The 15,359-nt window shown below is 35.7% G+C and overlaps 1 protein-coding gene across 3 annotated transcripts; it reads left to right on the top strand.

Annotated features, from left to right (window-relative positions):
* The first annotated feature begins 61 nt into the window (after nt 1-61).
* Nucleotides 62-13,925, top strand: ZNF330 (zinc finger protein 330). 3 transcript variants are annotated; one of them, XM_002745331.8, is made up of 10 exons: nt 62-256; nt 1,492-1,617; nt 3,534-3,553; nt 3,654-3,724; nt 5,854-5,933; nt 8,800-8,926; nt 9,394-9,498; nt 10,665-10,711; nt 11,740-11,857; nt 12,938-13,925. In XM_002745331.8, exons 2-10 carry the CDS (start codon nt 1,498-1,500, stop codon nt 13,210-13,212), a joined length of 963 nt encoding a protein of 320 aa, XP_002745377.1. In that variant the 5' UTR covers nt 62-256; nt 1,492-1,497; the 3' UTR covers nt 13,213-13,925. The 3 variants fall into 3 exon arrangements, with proteins under 3 accessions (XP_002745377.1, XP_078223975.1, XP_035148802.1); XM_078367849.1 differs by having other exon boundaries at nt 1,492-2,801; nt 2,891-3,553; XM_035292911.3 differs by lacking the exon at nt 62-256 and adding an exon at nt 457-627.
* The last annotated feature ends 1,434 nt before the right edge of the window (nt 13,926-15,359 follow it).

The raw sequence follows: 15,359 nt of genomic DNA, 5'->3' as shown, positions 1-15,359 counted from the left end.
AAAAGTGGGCGTGTCCCTTCCTGTGACGTCCGCCGTAAGGACGCTACTGTCGTAAAAGGACGTCCGGTCAGTCTCCTAGTGTCCGAAACTGGCTGTCAGCTTCCCTCGGTCTTTAGCTTCTTTCCCGGAGTCGTGGTCCACGAGTTGGATTTACTGCTGTCGCGAGCGGGCCTCACGCCATTGCCTGTCCCTCGGCCCCTGAGTGAGTTCGGACTCCCAGCCCAAGTGAGCGAGGTCGGCCCGGAGCGCGCTCGAGGTAGGATGTCCCGCGGGAGGGTGACGGTTGCGGGTCCCTGAGCCGCGTGGCGCCTCCGCCGCCGCGTCTCCCCTGGATGCCCCTCCGTCCCACTGCGTCCTTCATTCAGCTCCAGGCTGGACTCCTAGAGCCGCAGTGCCCCGTGCCTGTTTCCTCACTTGATGACACGCGCAGTGTCCGCAAGAAGTTGAAGTGTTACCGGAAAAGGGCTTGAACCCCATATAAGGCTGAGAAGAAGAATCACTCTTGAGCGTGTAGAACAAACTGGAGGAAAAACAAACAGAGATTTAACTTTATCAGAGGATTCAAAGGACATCCCTGGAGGACGCAGAAAGTTCATCCGCATGATCGACTCCTGATTATTTTCTGAGGTTCTTTGGCCAGGGCAGCACGCCCTCTAGATTTTGTCATTTTGCATGTTGGAACGCCGCCTTAGTGCTTTGGGCGTTACGTTACGTTACGTTACCGAAGTAACCACAAATCTCCTGGCTATTTCTGAGTTCCTACCTTACTGCTACCACCTGGTTTTTTGATTGAGCATTCAGTTCAGAAAACTTCAGTTTAGAAAAATCTTGTATTTCAACTAAATGATGAAAGTTAAACATACACTTATACGTAAATTTGAACCCCATTAAAATTATATGATCACTGCATGTAGAGGGAAGAACATTTGTCAGAGTCAAAGCAATAGTACTTTGAATATCTTAAGAATGTTTTGACTTAGTAATTAATAGTGTTATTTGTTGACTGTTAGATGTTTTGTTTACATATTACATAGGAAAAATTAGACTTGTTATATCAGGTGTTGGCAGCGTCAGGTTAATGAATGATGGTCAGCGTCAGCTCAAGTGATATAAACTGGTTAAATAATGATCTTTTTAATGATTTTCTTTGTTAATGATACATGATTCATTTGTTTTAATGAGGTGCAGAATACTTTATCATTGGAGAAACTTTTTCTTAGTGGGAAAAAAACTAGTTTGTCTTTTATGATATTTTTTTGACGTTTACATTTTTAGAATTGTTAGTGCAAATAATTGCCTTGTTTTAAGTGTCGTCTGCTTCATTTGGAATAAGTGCTTAACGTTTCGTAAGGCTTAGAATGTGATTATCAAAATGATAGAGTTTAACATTTAACAAGAATAAGAATAGTTTGTTATACTGTTTCTTAATTTATTAAAATAGTAAATGCAGCCAGTTAGTTATATCTTTTCTGTTCTCTTGTGTCAAAATAGGGGAAAATGCCTAAAAAAAAGACTGGTGCGAGGAAGAAGGCTGAGAACCGCCGAGAACGTGAAAAACAACTAAGAGCATCAAGAAGCACTATAGATTTAGCTAAACATCCATGTAATGCTTCGATGGTAACAGCTTCTTTTGATATTAGTTGATAGTGGAAAAAACCATATATTATATTATCTGAAGTATGCCTGAATAAAATTTTAGTGAATACAGTGTTTTTGCATTTATTTTGTTACTGAATTTGAAATCTCTGGCACGTCCATTGATTTCACTGAGTAGCAGTAATTCTTGTTGGATTTTATATCATTTATAAAGCCTAGCATATTACTTCACATACTGTTGGTGATAAAGTTAGATATTGGGCAAGAATAGATAATAGAAACTGTTACATTTTCCAGTTTCTTTGATGCCTTAATTTGTCTTAGTTGAGTTTTCATCACATTTTCTTAGCAATTCTTTCATTTCTCTTCTTTCAACTTCCTACTTAACATCTGTTCGCTTCCTGTTCTATTACCTTATCTGCCTGTGCTAAGTGGATTAGTCCTGATAATTTCTGGGCTGCTTTGAATGGCAAAATATGCGAAAAAACTAACAATTATGTCGTCATTACCTCTTTCCTTTCATTGACTGTTTCTCTGAGTTATCCCAGTTCTCCCTATTTTCACTCCCCTCTTTGTTTTTCTTTACTCACTGATCCTTTTTTCTCCTCCTTTTGTTTTGTCAAACATGTGTGAATTGTTTGATGTAGCTTAATTTAGCAAATGTTTATTGTGCATCTACTCTGTGTCAGGTTATTTTAGACACTGTGGGTGGTGATACATAGATGAATTACATGGTCCCTATTTTCAGAAGTGTATCGCTCAGTTATGTTGTATATTAGGATTTGTTTGTTTATAAATGACAGAAATCTAACTTAAATTACCTTGGGGAAAAATAGCTTGTTGAGTGGATAATGGAATAACTCATATTACTGGGAAGAGGAAGGCTATACCTGGGACTCAGGGACAATTGGAACCTGGAACAACTTGTAGTTCTATCTTTTGCTTTTGTTTCTTCTTCCTTATTAGTTCAATTTTTTCATATTGTCTTACTCCATTTGTTTGTTTTCACAGTTACAGGTAGCTTGCATGTCTCACATCACGTATTGTTCCTCAGAGAAGGAAAGAACTCTGACAGTCTGGGCTTGACCCAGTGCCTGCCCCAGGACTAACATGTACTGGGGTTGTTTGGGAGAGGCCAGATTACATAGCACAGATGTGACCGTGTGGCTCTCTTCTGTGTTACGAGTCCTTTCCAGAGAAGAGAGGTGAAAACAATTAATGACTGGCATGCCTAAATATGTAATGACAGCTAGATTTTGGAAGTGCTTTAATAAAGGTACAATGTATTTATTAGGACTAAGAGGCGATAAAGTTGACTGTGTGTGGAAGGGGTGCAGTTCACAGAAGAGGTGAGATTTTCACCAGAACTTTCAACAGGTAGGAGAAACTTTTTAGGGAAAAGTATTAGAATAAGTAAACACATGGAGAAGAAAGAGTATAAGACATATTTGGGGAATAGCTGACCATTAGTGACTTGCGTCTAAAAAGAACAGGCCAGCAAGGTTTGGAAAGTGGTTAGGGGCCAGCTTGTGGAGAGCTTTTAAAACCATGTTTAGAAATCTGGATTTTCCCTGAACCTTATTATTTTGTGTTCTCTCCTGTTTCTTGTGTTCATTCTGTGGTATTTTATTCCTTGCAAACAATTGCTTTGTGGTATTTTATTCCTTACAAACAATTGAAAAACGAACTAACAATATATTTAGCCTCTTTTGTAGTAATGCCATTTCTTCCTCTGTAGTTATATACCTGGAGTATCTCTCTTGCATACACCTTTGTTACTTAAGCACGGGTAGATGCTTGTGTACGTGGGTGGAGTTGGAGGCTTTGGTGTAGTGTCACTTAAATTTTAACATGAAAAACAGGTTATTCTTTGTAATGCAAGTAAATTTGCAGTTTTCAGTCAACACAAAATAATGTGATATTTTTATATGTTACAGGAATGTGACAAGTGTCAGAGGTAAATTTTATTTCATTTTCTATCTACCATTAATAAAATTGTCCCCTCTGACCTTTTATCTGACTTGACCATATTTTAAAATTTTACTTTACATGACAAGGCGACAGAAGAATAGAGCATTTTGCTACTTTTGTAATTCTGTACAGAAGTTACCAATTTGTGCACAGTGTGGTAAGTATATAATAACTAAGGAGGTATACTTTTTATCTTTTTATCAACTGATAGTTCATCAGTTTGAACTTGTGTGGGTTTGTTTCTCTTGGTTACAGTGCTTACAGTTGTTTATAATGTTACACCTTACCATGAACAAAATAGCAAAACGTTATTTTGCCTAGCAAAAAACTACCAAGTCTTGGTTTTTGTCTCTTTGATGTAATGCTGGAAAATAATTAAGGTACAATATAGATACAGGTTACCAATAAATTTTTTTCAACAATACAAGATCAGATTTCAGACATAACATTTGATGATCCAGAACTTTTAGTTACACTATCTTAGTCTTGTCAGTGTCTATTTGTTTACTTATCTGCATTTTGATTCCTGCTGATATTACCTGCAGTGTGTTAGACCATTGGGAATAATTTTATTCCACATTTGCCTGGTACTTATTTTGTGATCAGTAGTTTTTTGTTTGATGCTTACAGTATGATTCATGAGTTTCCTCATGTGTATTCCCAAGTGATTGAAATAGAGTTCCTAAGTCATGTACCCAATTTTTAAGTATAGGTGGAGACTTGTACCCTGAAATGATTATTTAAAATAAAACTAAATGTCTGCAAGATGGGTGTTTCCCAAATAGTTTTCCACGGACTACTTGAAATATTAATGGATATTTCTTGAAAAATATATATGCATATACATTTGAGAAATACTGCACGCATCCTCTCATTCTCATCTGGGACATTTCTATTATATATTTGTATGTTAGAAGTTCTGAAGACTTGCAGCAAAGAAACCCGATGAACTTTATTACTCTAGATTTACGCCTTCCCCCAACTTTTGATGAATAAATACTGCTTTTATTTATGAGATAATAATAGTTTCAGGTGGAACAATTTGGGATCTGCTCATTTAAATATGTTTATATATAATAATATTCCAGAAAGTTAGTCGTGTTTAGGGCTACATCCCTGAATATTTCTAATATAGTTCTAGCATTCAATGAAGATATCTTTTCAATTCTACAATTAATGAAAAAGAGAAAACTGGCTTATATGGAATACTCATATGGCAGTTTTTATAGCCTTATTTTGCTAAAAGTAATGAATGTAGAGTGCGAAAATAGATTTTATGGAAGATTAAGCGGTTTTTGCCCTAGCAAAAACTTATCCATTAATTCCTAATTCCTAATTATCCATATTTTCAGTGTCTTTGGGCTTAAATTTTGTAGTGCTGTTAGATGGATGCATTTCTCATGTGCTGATTTTTACTCTCAGTGTTAGACAGGGAACAGCTGGGTAGCCCCTGCCTCTCATTTAATTTCCTATTTAACTTTGTTCCTTAGGAAATCAAGATAATGGAAAATTGTTTCTTTTGTGTTCCAGCTTATGGAGTCTCAGATAGATGATTAATGACATTGCTAATTCTCACATAGTATCCAATAAGCACATTTCCTATTAGTGTTTTGGGTTGGTAATTTAATTTGCTGCTAGATCAGAGGTTTAGTGGCTGTTGTGATTTGTAGCTATATCATTGTATTCTTGTTTATTGTGCTTATTTGGGCACTATTTCAGAATTTTGTTGGAAAAATACTTAACTGGGGGCTCTGTTTGTAAATCTTTATGTTTGGATAAAATTACATTAACTTGATAAGTTACATAATCATTATTTGGTTTGATTTGGTTTGAGGTGTTCTGTGGAAAGAAAGAAATGTTAACTTCAAACCACAGTTTTTATTGTGAATTACAAAATGTAAAATTCATTATAAAAAGCATTCCTTTAAAAAAATGTTTTGAATAATCTGAAGATTCATAAGTTTTTAAACCGTTAAAATGATCATTAGATTATAAAGCATAACCTGCAATTTCTGATTTAGTACAAGCCTAAATTAGCATATAAATTACTGTATAGTTCATTTTATAGATTCATTAGTAATTTGTAATCTGAAAAGTCTGATTCAACTAATGAAGTCTCAATTATATCCATTTTCTCTTTTTAGTTATGTAAACAGTAAATACTGATTCAATTTTATTTTTTTAAAAATTATTTCCTCAGGAACTTGGGCTAGATAAAAAAAAATTAGTGAATACTGGTATGTATTCCTTTGCAAGACTAACAGTGCAAATGTTTTCCTTTATTAGGGAAAACAAAGTGCATGATGAAGTCTTCAGACTGTGTCATAAAGCATGCTGGTGTATATAGTACTGGCCTTGCAATGGTGGTAAGCTTCTTGTCATTATCTCTTAGACTACTACATTTTCAAGGATAAGATAAAGTCTTTCTGATCAATGGTTATATATATTTTTTTTTTCTAAATTCAGTGCTTTGTCCCTTGTTTCAATAAATCTGTAGTTATCTGGATTATCAGTGGCATGCTTTTTGTATGATTTTTCCTTAGTACCCACTTGTTTCTAGCTGCTGCTTTCTTATTGGGAAACATACAAGGTATGGAAAGTTTTCATGCCTATCCAAACAGAAATTCATTTCTCAGTGATACCTTTCTAATATCTCTTAACCAGACTTCACAAAACGGTATTTAGTGTACTGAAAGCCCTTCTTAACCAATGTTTAATTAAGCCTTTGGTTAAACAAGCAATTAAGTTCCAAAGGAACCTAGGATAATAGTGTTCTTTAAAACTTTACATTTCAAAAAAGTATATACATTTAACATACCTCTTCATTTTATATATAGGATTTTTTTAAGTAAATCCAGCTTTTTGAATAATAAAAAAATGGGATTACGTGATGTATTTTTCTTTTTTTCCTAAAACATGTTTTCCTTTTAAATATGAGTTAACCAGTGCCAGGTTCAGTGACTCACGCCTGTAATCTCAGCACTTTGGGAGGCCGAGGCGGGCGAATTACAAGGTCAAGAGATCGAGACCATCCTGGCCAACATGGTGAAACCCTGTCTCTACTAAAAATACAATAGTTAGCCGGGCGTGGTGGCGTGCACCTGTAGTCCCAGCTACTTGGGAGGCTGAGGCAGGAGTATTGCTTGAACCTAGGAGGCAGAGGTTGCAGTGAGCAGAGATCACGCCACTGCACTCCAGCCTGGCACCTGACGACAGAGTGAGACTCTGTCTCAAAAAAGAAAAAAATGAGTTAACTGGTTTTACTGTATTGTTGTGAGATTTTATGTTTAAATAAAATTTTGTTCGAATTTCAGTACATGAGGAAAGTGATACTATATTTATGTCAAATGGAATGTTTTATTTATGGTAAATTTCCAAGAACATGTAAACTTCTGTTATGAGGTGGACCTATGATATATTTTATATGTGCATATGTTATAGAAGCAAGGACTGAGAATTATCATCTTGTGAATTCCTCTTTATTTTAAATATAAGATTGTCAGTGTTATCTTTATTCAAAAACCCTTTCAGTCTTCCTTGGTAGCTTGTTTATGTAAGTACAGTCAAATTCTTTTTTTAAAATTCGCTGTTTTTTGAATGTGAATAATTTCTTCTTACATAAAGAAAACATTTAAGTAGAATCAAAGTAGAATCATATGTCATTAGCTGTAAATTTCAGAAAAGTGATTTTCTGGATATCTTCTATTTGTCTCCCCAGATTCCCCTGATCACAGCAGGATAATAAGATCTGGGTGTTTATTCCTTCATCTCACTCCCTGCCAGGTTATCCTAGTTTGGTTTTGTCCTTTCTCTAAGGACCACAGTTCTCTATATGTCCAGGTAGTCCTCTCCTGTTTGTACTAAGCTCTTCCCTGAGCTCTGTAAATTATATGTATTAAAACTCTTCTAGAGTGCCGGGCATTGTGGCACATATCTATAATCCCAGCACTTTGGGAGGCTGAGGTGGGGCAGATCATCTGAGGTTGGGAGTTTGAGACCAGCCTGACCAACATGGGGAAACCTCGTCTCTGCTAAACAAAACAAAACAAAAAAACAAAATTAGCCAGGCGTGGTGGCACATGCCTTGTAATCCCAGCTGCTCGGGAGGCTGAGGCAGGAGAAACACTTGAACCCAAGAGACAGAGTTGCACTTCAGCCTGGGCAACAAGAGCAAAACTCCAGGCACCTCCCAAAAAAAAAAAATAACCTCTTCTAGATTGCCAGTTTGAGAGTACCATCGCTTTTTTTGCAAGAACCCTGGCTGATTCAAGAGATATAGTTGATGATTTGCTAGCTATACTGATAACCCATTTTTGCAAGTCAAAAAACATTCTTCCTATTTGTTGTTTACTACATTTGTTGCAGACCCTTGAATAATAGAATTCTGAAAACGTGGCTTTAAATCTCACCTCACCTGTAATCCAACTTTGGGACTTGGATTTAGTCTTGGGCCTCATGCTTTTCCTTTATAAAGGAAAGATTGTCTGGTTCTACTCTCTTAAGATTCTTTCTTGCTTTTAGTATTTGGTAGGTGTCAATGTTTTATTGAAACATTTATTCTATTTGTCTGTTTTGTTTTTTTTTTTTTTTTGGGTATAGAATTGGAGAGTCTTAACTTGTATTTTAGTTCCATAGATTTTACTTTAAATTTTTTTCCACAAAGAATGTAATTATTATTACAGCATAAGTTGCCATAACAGAAAAAAAGAAGCTGACAGAAGTTTCAGTCAATCTGTAGTTATTTCTCAGTACTTTTCTCAGTAATTCTAGAAAAGCTATGCAATTATTTTTTAAGTATATAGATAAGAAGGTATTTTTAAAAATCAGAAATGGTAGTATTTAAAAATTCAGTTTAGTTACAGAAATTTATTATAGACAGGAAAGCTTAAACTGTTGGCTCTTCCAAACTTCATTTGAATTAGAATTCATTTGGAAGAAAACCCTTCCAACTCTTTGACTTAATGAAACGATATTAGGGTAAGTGTATAGTTTACCTTTTTTGTCGTTGTTGTTGCTCTATAACTGAGTTTTGTATATTGTGGATAGCTGTTAAGAAGTTGTTTTTCAGAGAACCTTTTTTAATTTTGGCTTCTGAGTAGTAAAATGTTTAAATGAAGCTCTCTGCTATCATTGAGGGTTGATAAATTGCTAAATGTGTGCAATTTGATGGTTGCCATGGTTAAACAGGTGGTCGGGTGACAGTGATTATATTTTCTTGTTCCTTGATTACAGGGTGCAATATGTGACTTTTGTGAAGCTTGGGTGTGCCATGGTAGGAAATGTCTCAGTACACATGCCTGTGCCTGCCCTCTTACTGATGCTGAGTGTGTTGAATGTGAACGAGGCGTGTGGGACCATGGTGAGTCATTAGACAAACTAATGAGCTTTGTTATAAGTGAAGGTTGACTCAAATATTTTGAATGCTGTTTTTGAGATTTTTTTCAAGATACTGTCAATCCTAACTACAGATATTGTTTTGATTATCCATGTAGTTAGAAAAGGGATCTATGCTATGAGTTATTATATTGTCAGTGCTAGTATTGTTTACCCAAATGTGGAGGGGAGTTGTGGTGGAGCAGGTCGGCTCTTTGAGCATTGTATTATGTGAGTAGCTAGTAGATAGTAAGAGCTCCTTTTTTTTATGGTTCAGTTTCAAGGACTTCAACAGTTTTCATTTTAGGTTTTGTCAGAACAAAAATGTCTGAACAATTTTGGTGTACCTCCAAAGTAACTTGCCATTTCTTTTAAGCAGTTCTAGACACAGGAGTTTTTTAAATTAAAGTTCATCATATTTACATTTCTGTTGTTTTTCTTTTAATCCAATAGGAGGCAGAATATTCAGTTGTTCTTTTTGCCATAACTTTCTCTGTGAAGATGATCAATTTGAGCATCAAGCCAGCTGCCAGGTTTTAGAAGCAGAAACATTTAAATGTAAGTTTTTAAATATTAGATGTTCTTTATAGCCAAGATTTGGAATAGTATAAGTATTAATTAAAAAGGAATCAAGTTGTTTTTTTTTTTTTTAACAGCTTCTCATGAATGGTAATTTAACTCAATCTTTATTTTATGTCTAGAAAACACTCAAAACAGTCAGAATATAGTTCTGAATTTTTCAGCAGAAATGCCAATGGCATATTGGTTGGGCCAGTTCTTCATTTTTTAGCTTGATTTGATTAGGCATTGCAGGACTATACCTTTTCTGGTTCAGAATACCACATACCATTTTTGCCTTCAAAGTATTATAAACACAAAACATCACCTTTCTTCCTTCCCATTTCCAAATGCCCTCCAGTAAGTGATACCACTCTGTTTCTGCTAGTTGGGTCCAGTGATTCTTAGATAGGACTGTGTATCAAAAATACCTCTTGAGGTTTTAAAAATAGATAGATGCCCAGGCCTCATCCCTTGAGATTCTATCTTTAAATCTGTGGTGGGTGCCAGGCCACCTGTATTTAACCTGTAACAAAATTCTCATGTATTTTCCAGTTGAGACCCAGCATTACTGAGTGGGATAATAGTATCATCTTTACAGTTTCTTTCATGGAAGGTTCATTGAAATAAGACTCCATATAAAATAGTATGTATAACTTGGCATTTAAATAGCCCTTATTAAATAGTAGTTACTGATACAGGAAAAAGACTGAAGTTTCCTAGGTATTTTCTTCCTTTAATTTGGTTTGTGTTCTGGTATGAAATGCTAATTATTATACTTACTTATAAATTTAAAGTTGATAAGTTATGAGATATACATACAACATATATACTACACACACATATATGCACAATATATATGTATGCATGTGTATATAATTGTTGCAGTATTTATATATAAAATTCTCAAAGATTAAAAGAGCATCTCAGAGTATATAGCATTGTTAGGCCTTTCTTAGCCTTTTGCAGAATGTATAATAAGAAATTGAATTATTTTATTTGTGGCATGGGAGCTTTGTGTGTTTTATAACATTTGAACCCAAAAGACAGGCAGCTGTGAATAATAAGGCAAGCTTTCATTGTAAGCTTTTAGTGATTTGATAAAAGACAAAACAAAAATCTAAGAACCAAATAACGGGATTTTAAGATGAATCTATTTCCCACAGGTGTTTCATGCAATCGGCTCGGTCAGCACTCATGTCTCCGTTGTAAGGTATACCTAGCATTTTTTTCTTTTTAGATTTTGTTTCTAATCTCTATACCCCTCCACCAGTCCTTGGATTATTTATAGCTATAATTAATTTATAAGGGATCTTAAAATTATATAGTTTAACACTTTTATTGTTGAGATTGTGGAATTGAAGCTGAGGAAGCTCACATGACTTTCCAGTGGTCATCCAGTCACCTTGTAGTAGAGTTGTGACTAGTGCACATTTCTCTGGAATCCTGGCTTTGTGTTTTTAATGGAGAACATTCTGACCAAGGTGATAAGAGTCTATGTTAATTCAAAATGTACATAGAAGAGTACAATTTCCATATTGTTCTGTGTCCTTAGGCCTAGTCTCTAGAATTGTTCATCAAAGATTACTCAACAGATGCAGCCAAGTCACTTCCTCTCAGAAGCATTTCTCTAGTTCTTATATGCCTAACTCTATCTCTTTTTTATCTTCCAACTCTGTTTCAGTTTGACCAAATTACTTCCAGGCATTGTCTATGCTGTTTTCTCTGCCTGGAACACTTTTCCATCTTTGTTTACTCTGTTGCCCTCGCATTCTTCATATCGCGAATAAGACTTGGTCTCTCTAAGATCCCTTTCCCAAATCCCATGTCTGTTTTGGTTCCCTTCCCTCTGCACTTCCCCTTCAGTGCTTAGTGTCTTTTAATTGCTTTTTCCCTGTCTCCATCCCCAGTTAGATTATATACTGTGTGAGGGTAAGTAGGCTATTCACCATTATTTCATTTCTTCTGGGACCTTCTGAATACTCAAATACTTATTAATGACTAAATGTACTTACATGTCATACTCAGCATAGTTATTCTGCCTTTTCTTAGAGCATTATTCAGGAGAGTCCTGACAAAAACCATTTCTGTTAAGAGCATTAAATGAAAAGTGTGACTGGTCCCGACAAAATTCTTAATCTCACTGCCTTAACAAAACTATGTCTTTAAAACACTGACTACTGTGTTTTTGTATATTTTTATATTTTTATTTATTGACTTTATTTTGCTTCTCCTATATAGGCTTGTTTCTGTGATGATCATACAAGGAGCAAAGTGTTTAAGCAAGAAAAAGGAAAACAGCCTCCTTGCCCTAAATGTGGGCATGAAACTCAGGAGACGAAAGACCTTAGCATGTCAAGTAAGGCCCTTAAGATGCTAAGGAAGTGATTTTTGCTCTCATACTTTGACAAAGTTTACCGTTTTTTTTTTTTTTTTTTGGTCTGTTTTTCTTATTGCCTCTTATTTGAAAAGATGAATGTGTTCTCTTAAGCAAGTGGAATTTTACAGCTTAGGAAAATATGTGGGTAAAATTTTTCAATTTTACTTAAATATGCCAATAATCATTTTGATATTTGGTATTTACCTTAGTCAATGACAGCAAATACTGAAATTTAAGATAGTGATTTTTTAAATTTTTGTTGAGGCTTCCTTGTTAAATAGCTGAGTAGCTATAATTCCTTAATATTAAAGTGGTGGTAATCTTAAGTACTTAGAAGTCAAAGTCATTCTGAAGCTATCTTAGGTGTGTGGTATTTGAGCACCTATGTTTATTTACATAATATATCACTACTTTAGGAAATTATCTTGTGGTTTTTATGTAACTTTTTTTGTGAAGGAATAAGAGTACTATAAGCATGCTTATGGTAATGCAGCTCCCAATTTTGTTAAAGAGAAATTTGACTATTAACCAAACATGTCAGAATGGAACCATAATTCTAAGTGACTCTGACTGCTTTGTTTAATCATAGATATAGTTGCACAGTGAAGTGAGACTGATGATTTTGCTGATCTTCTGCACTACACTTTGTATCACTACTAAGGCAGAAGAAATGACAAGCTTTGTCTGTCAGTGCATCTGCATTGTAAAATAGCTGTCTTATGAAAAATGTACTGACATGAAATTAACTGTATTCTGTGATTTATGTGATTTGAAAATAACCTGTCAGTGACCAAAAGAAAGGTATTTTAGTTTTAAACATGCCTTTTTACCTTTGGAGTGGTCTATTGGTCTAATTTGTTTTCTAGATTTAATGAAATGACACTGTAACTTTTATTTTTATGGTGTGTATATAGACTCGGGGAAAAAATTAGGAAAATATGACCCATTTTTTCATTTGGAATTAAAGCAGCCAATGAAATTATGAAATTTTATAAAGGACGATAAGAATGCAGAGAACTGGAACTAATAAAATGCCATGTACATATCTGTCTTCTATAGCACGCTCCCTGAAATTTGGCAGGCAGACTGGAGGTGAAGAGGGAGATGGAGCTTCTGGGTATGATGCTTATTGGAAGAACCTTTCATCTGATAAGTATGGTGATACCAGCTACCACGATGAGGAGGAGGATGAGTATGAAGCAGAGGATGATGAAGAGGAAGAAGATGAAGGCAGAAAGGATTCAGACACTGAGTCATCAGATTTGTTTACCAGTTTGAATTTAGGAAGGACCTATGCTAGTGGCTATGCTCACTATGAGGAACAAGAGAACTAGGGGAGCTGCTTGTCCACTGGTGGCCGTGTGTGAGAGGAGCAGGAGTGTGTGTGCACTTGATGAATTGTGTGTGATGTTCAAAAGTACCTTAGCCACTTAGCCTTGTGCAGAAGACTAGTTACACTTAATGGGCCAAGGGGTAGAGCGTAGCATTTTTATGGAACTGATAATCAAGCTTATGGCATAAGAAAAATGAGTTTCAAATGTATTGATTGAAGCAATTGAAGTATCATGGATTAGGTTGTTACTGATTTCAGTAATCTAGTATGTTTTGCCAATTAGATACATACATACATACAGGATAAAGGAATAGGATGGTAATATATTTGTTTGAAATTAAATTACTGTTTTTATTAAAAAATACTGCTTCATTCATTTGTCTGATTTTGTAAAATGTAATGAGTAAAATGAATTGCTGTATTTTTTCTTTTATGTCCACAGAATGAAAGTCATATGTTGTTTATTCTAAATTTTCATTAAATATTCATGTCACCTTGAGTTGTCATGATATGTATGTTTTAGTATTTGACCTATTTTTCTCTTTCTTCATATGTATTTTCTCAGTGGTACCTATTATTAATGCCTTAAATGTATTGACAAAGTGACTAGTCAGCCGTTTTTCAGATACAATATCAGAAATAGTATTTTTACAGAAGCTTTACCCAGGGCATTTTATTTCTCTTTGAATAAATCTATTATTTGTTTTACATAAATTTGATATTTAATTTTTTGTTCTATATTTTCAGTTTCTTTTGGAAAGCATTCTAATTTTTTTTACAAACTGCTTTGGTTTTGCTCATGTGGAAATAGGTAGTAGAGATTGTGTGGTATACACTTAAAGATAAGCAGCCCAGACCCCATCATTGATAATAGGTGGAGTATAGACAGTCCTGTCACAAGTCCCAGTTGTTACAACTTACACTGGCAGTTAATGGGGATTGGGTAGTTGTAGAAGGAAATACATTATCGGATTTGCTGACATTTAGGATGTATGAAGAAAATTGTAGCTATGAGGATAACAGGGTTGGATGGCCATTGTTAAACCATTCTTGTTCTGTAAAAGCATAATTAACAGCAAAGAACAATAACAGGCGATGGAAAGCCAGGTGTCAAAGTTAGAGGGCCTCTGGTTGCAAGTGAAAAAGCGTTTCATCTTTTGCAGTAAGACAGTTTGAAAAAACTGAGGAGTAAGCCCAAGACTTAATAGTTTCAAAGGATAAACTTCGAAGACAGTTGCCAGCCAAGGCAAGTCCATTATGCCAGTGCCAGGAAACTGCTTGGGAAAACCTGTGATGCTGACAAATAAGATGGAGACATCTGAATCGATGGCACTGGAGATTTTTACTTCCCAGACTCCTGAACTTTCTGAGCTTGCAGTCATAGCCCATCCCTCTGTGTTACGGGCAAGCACTACCCACTTCATTCACAGGCTGGATGACAATGCAGAGGCTTCTTTCCCCAGGAAACATGCTCCCTTCAAGACTTGCCCTGTCTCCAGGCCAGTATAGTTAATATCTCCAGGCCTAAAATTAGGGTTAAGTGACTATAAAATTAAGCAAAACTCAGTTGAGGTGCTGGAACTGAAGTGGGAGGAAACAGACTTACCCAAAAGAACTGCAAGAATTAGGAAAAGTTGGAGGAATATGCTTGAGATTGGAATCGGTGCTTAAGAGGGAAAAAACAAAATTAGTTTGATGGCAGCTCCCACACTGGGTGTTGGGATTGCAGGGTAAGAGAATTAGAGAGTCTCAATACCCTGGCTAGGAGCCTGTGAGATGGTGTCAACTTGTTACCAGGATGGCTTCTTGAATTACGGAAGGAATATTGGCCCTTTCTGAACAAAGTCGAAAAACTGGGATTACTATGACATGGTGGAAAAATGGATTTGAAAGGTTAAGGGAATTGGGTATGCTGGAATGGATTGGAGGATTTATTAGATAATTATGTTCCATGGGAAGGCTCAGTGGACACCTTATTTAACAGGGCCATAGAAACGTGCACTGATGGTGGGGTACAAGCATCTCTAAAAACTTGTGGTAGCTCTCAGTAGTCCAGATCTGACAGTAGGAAGGGAAGGCAGAGTTCAGCTTGCTGATAGCGATGTATGACAAGATTCTGAAAAATAGTGGCTAAAGCGGCAGTGCCCA

Source organism: Callithrix jacchus, chromosome 3 (genome assembly GCF_049354715.1).
Source record: "Callithrix jacchus isolate 240 chromosome 3, calJac240_pri, whole genome shotgun sequence".
NCBI lineage: Eukaryota > Metazoa > Chordata > Mammalia > Primates > Cebidae > Callithrix > Callithrix jacchus.
The sequence above is the reverse complement of the archived record's forward strand: the minus strand, read 5'-3'. Positions and strand labels throughout refer to the sequence as shown.

Coding starts and splice junctions, on each gene's coding strand:
- ZNF330 (XM_002745331.8), top strand. CDS start 1,498: ATGCCTAAAAAAAAGACTGGTGCGAGGAAGAAGGCTGAGAACCGCCGA. Junction 3,725..5,853: donor ACCAATTTGTGCACAGTGTG/GTAAGTATATAA, acceptor TTCCTTTATTAG/GGAAAACAAAGTGCATGATG. Junction 8,927..9,393: donor ACGAGGCGTGTGGGACCATG/GTGAGTCATTAG, acceptor TTAATCCAATAG/GAGGCAGAATATTCAGTTGT.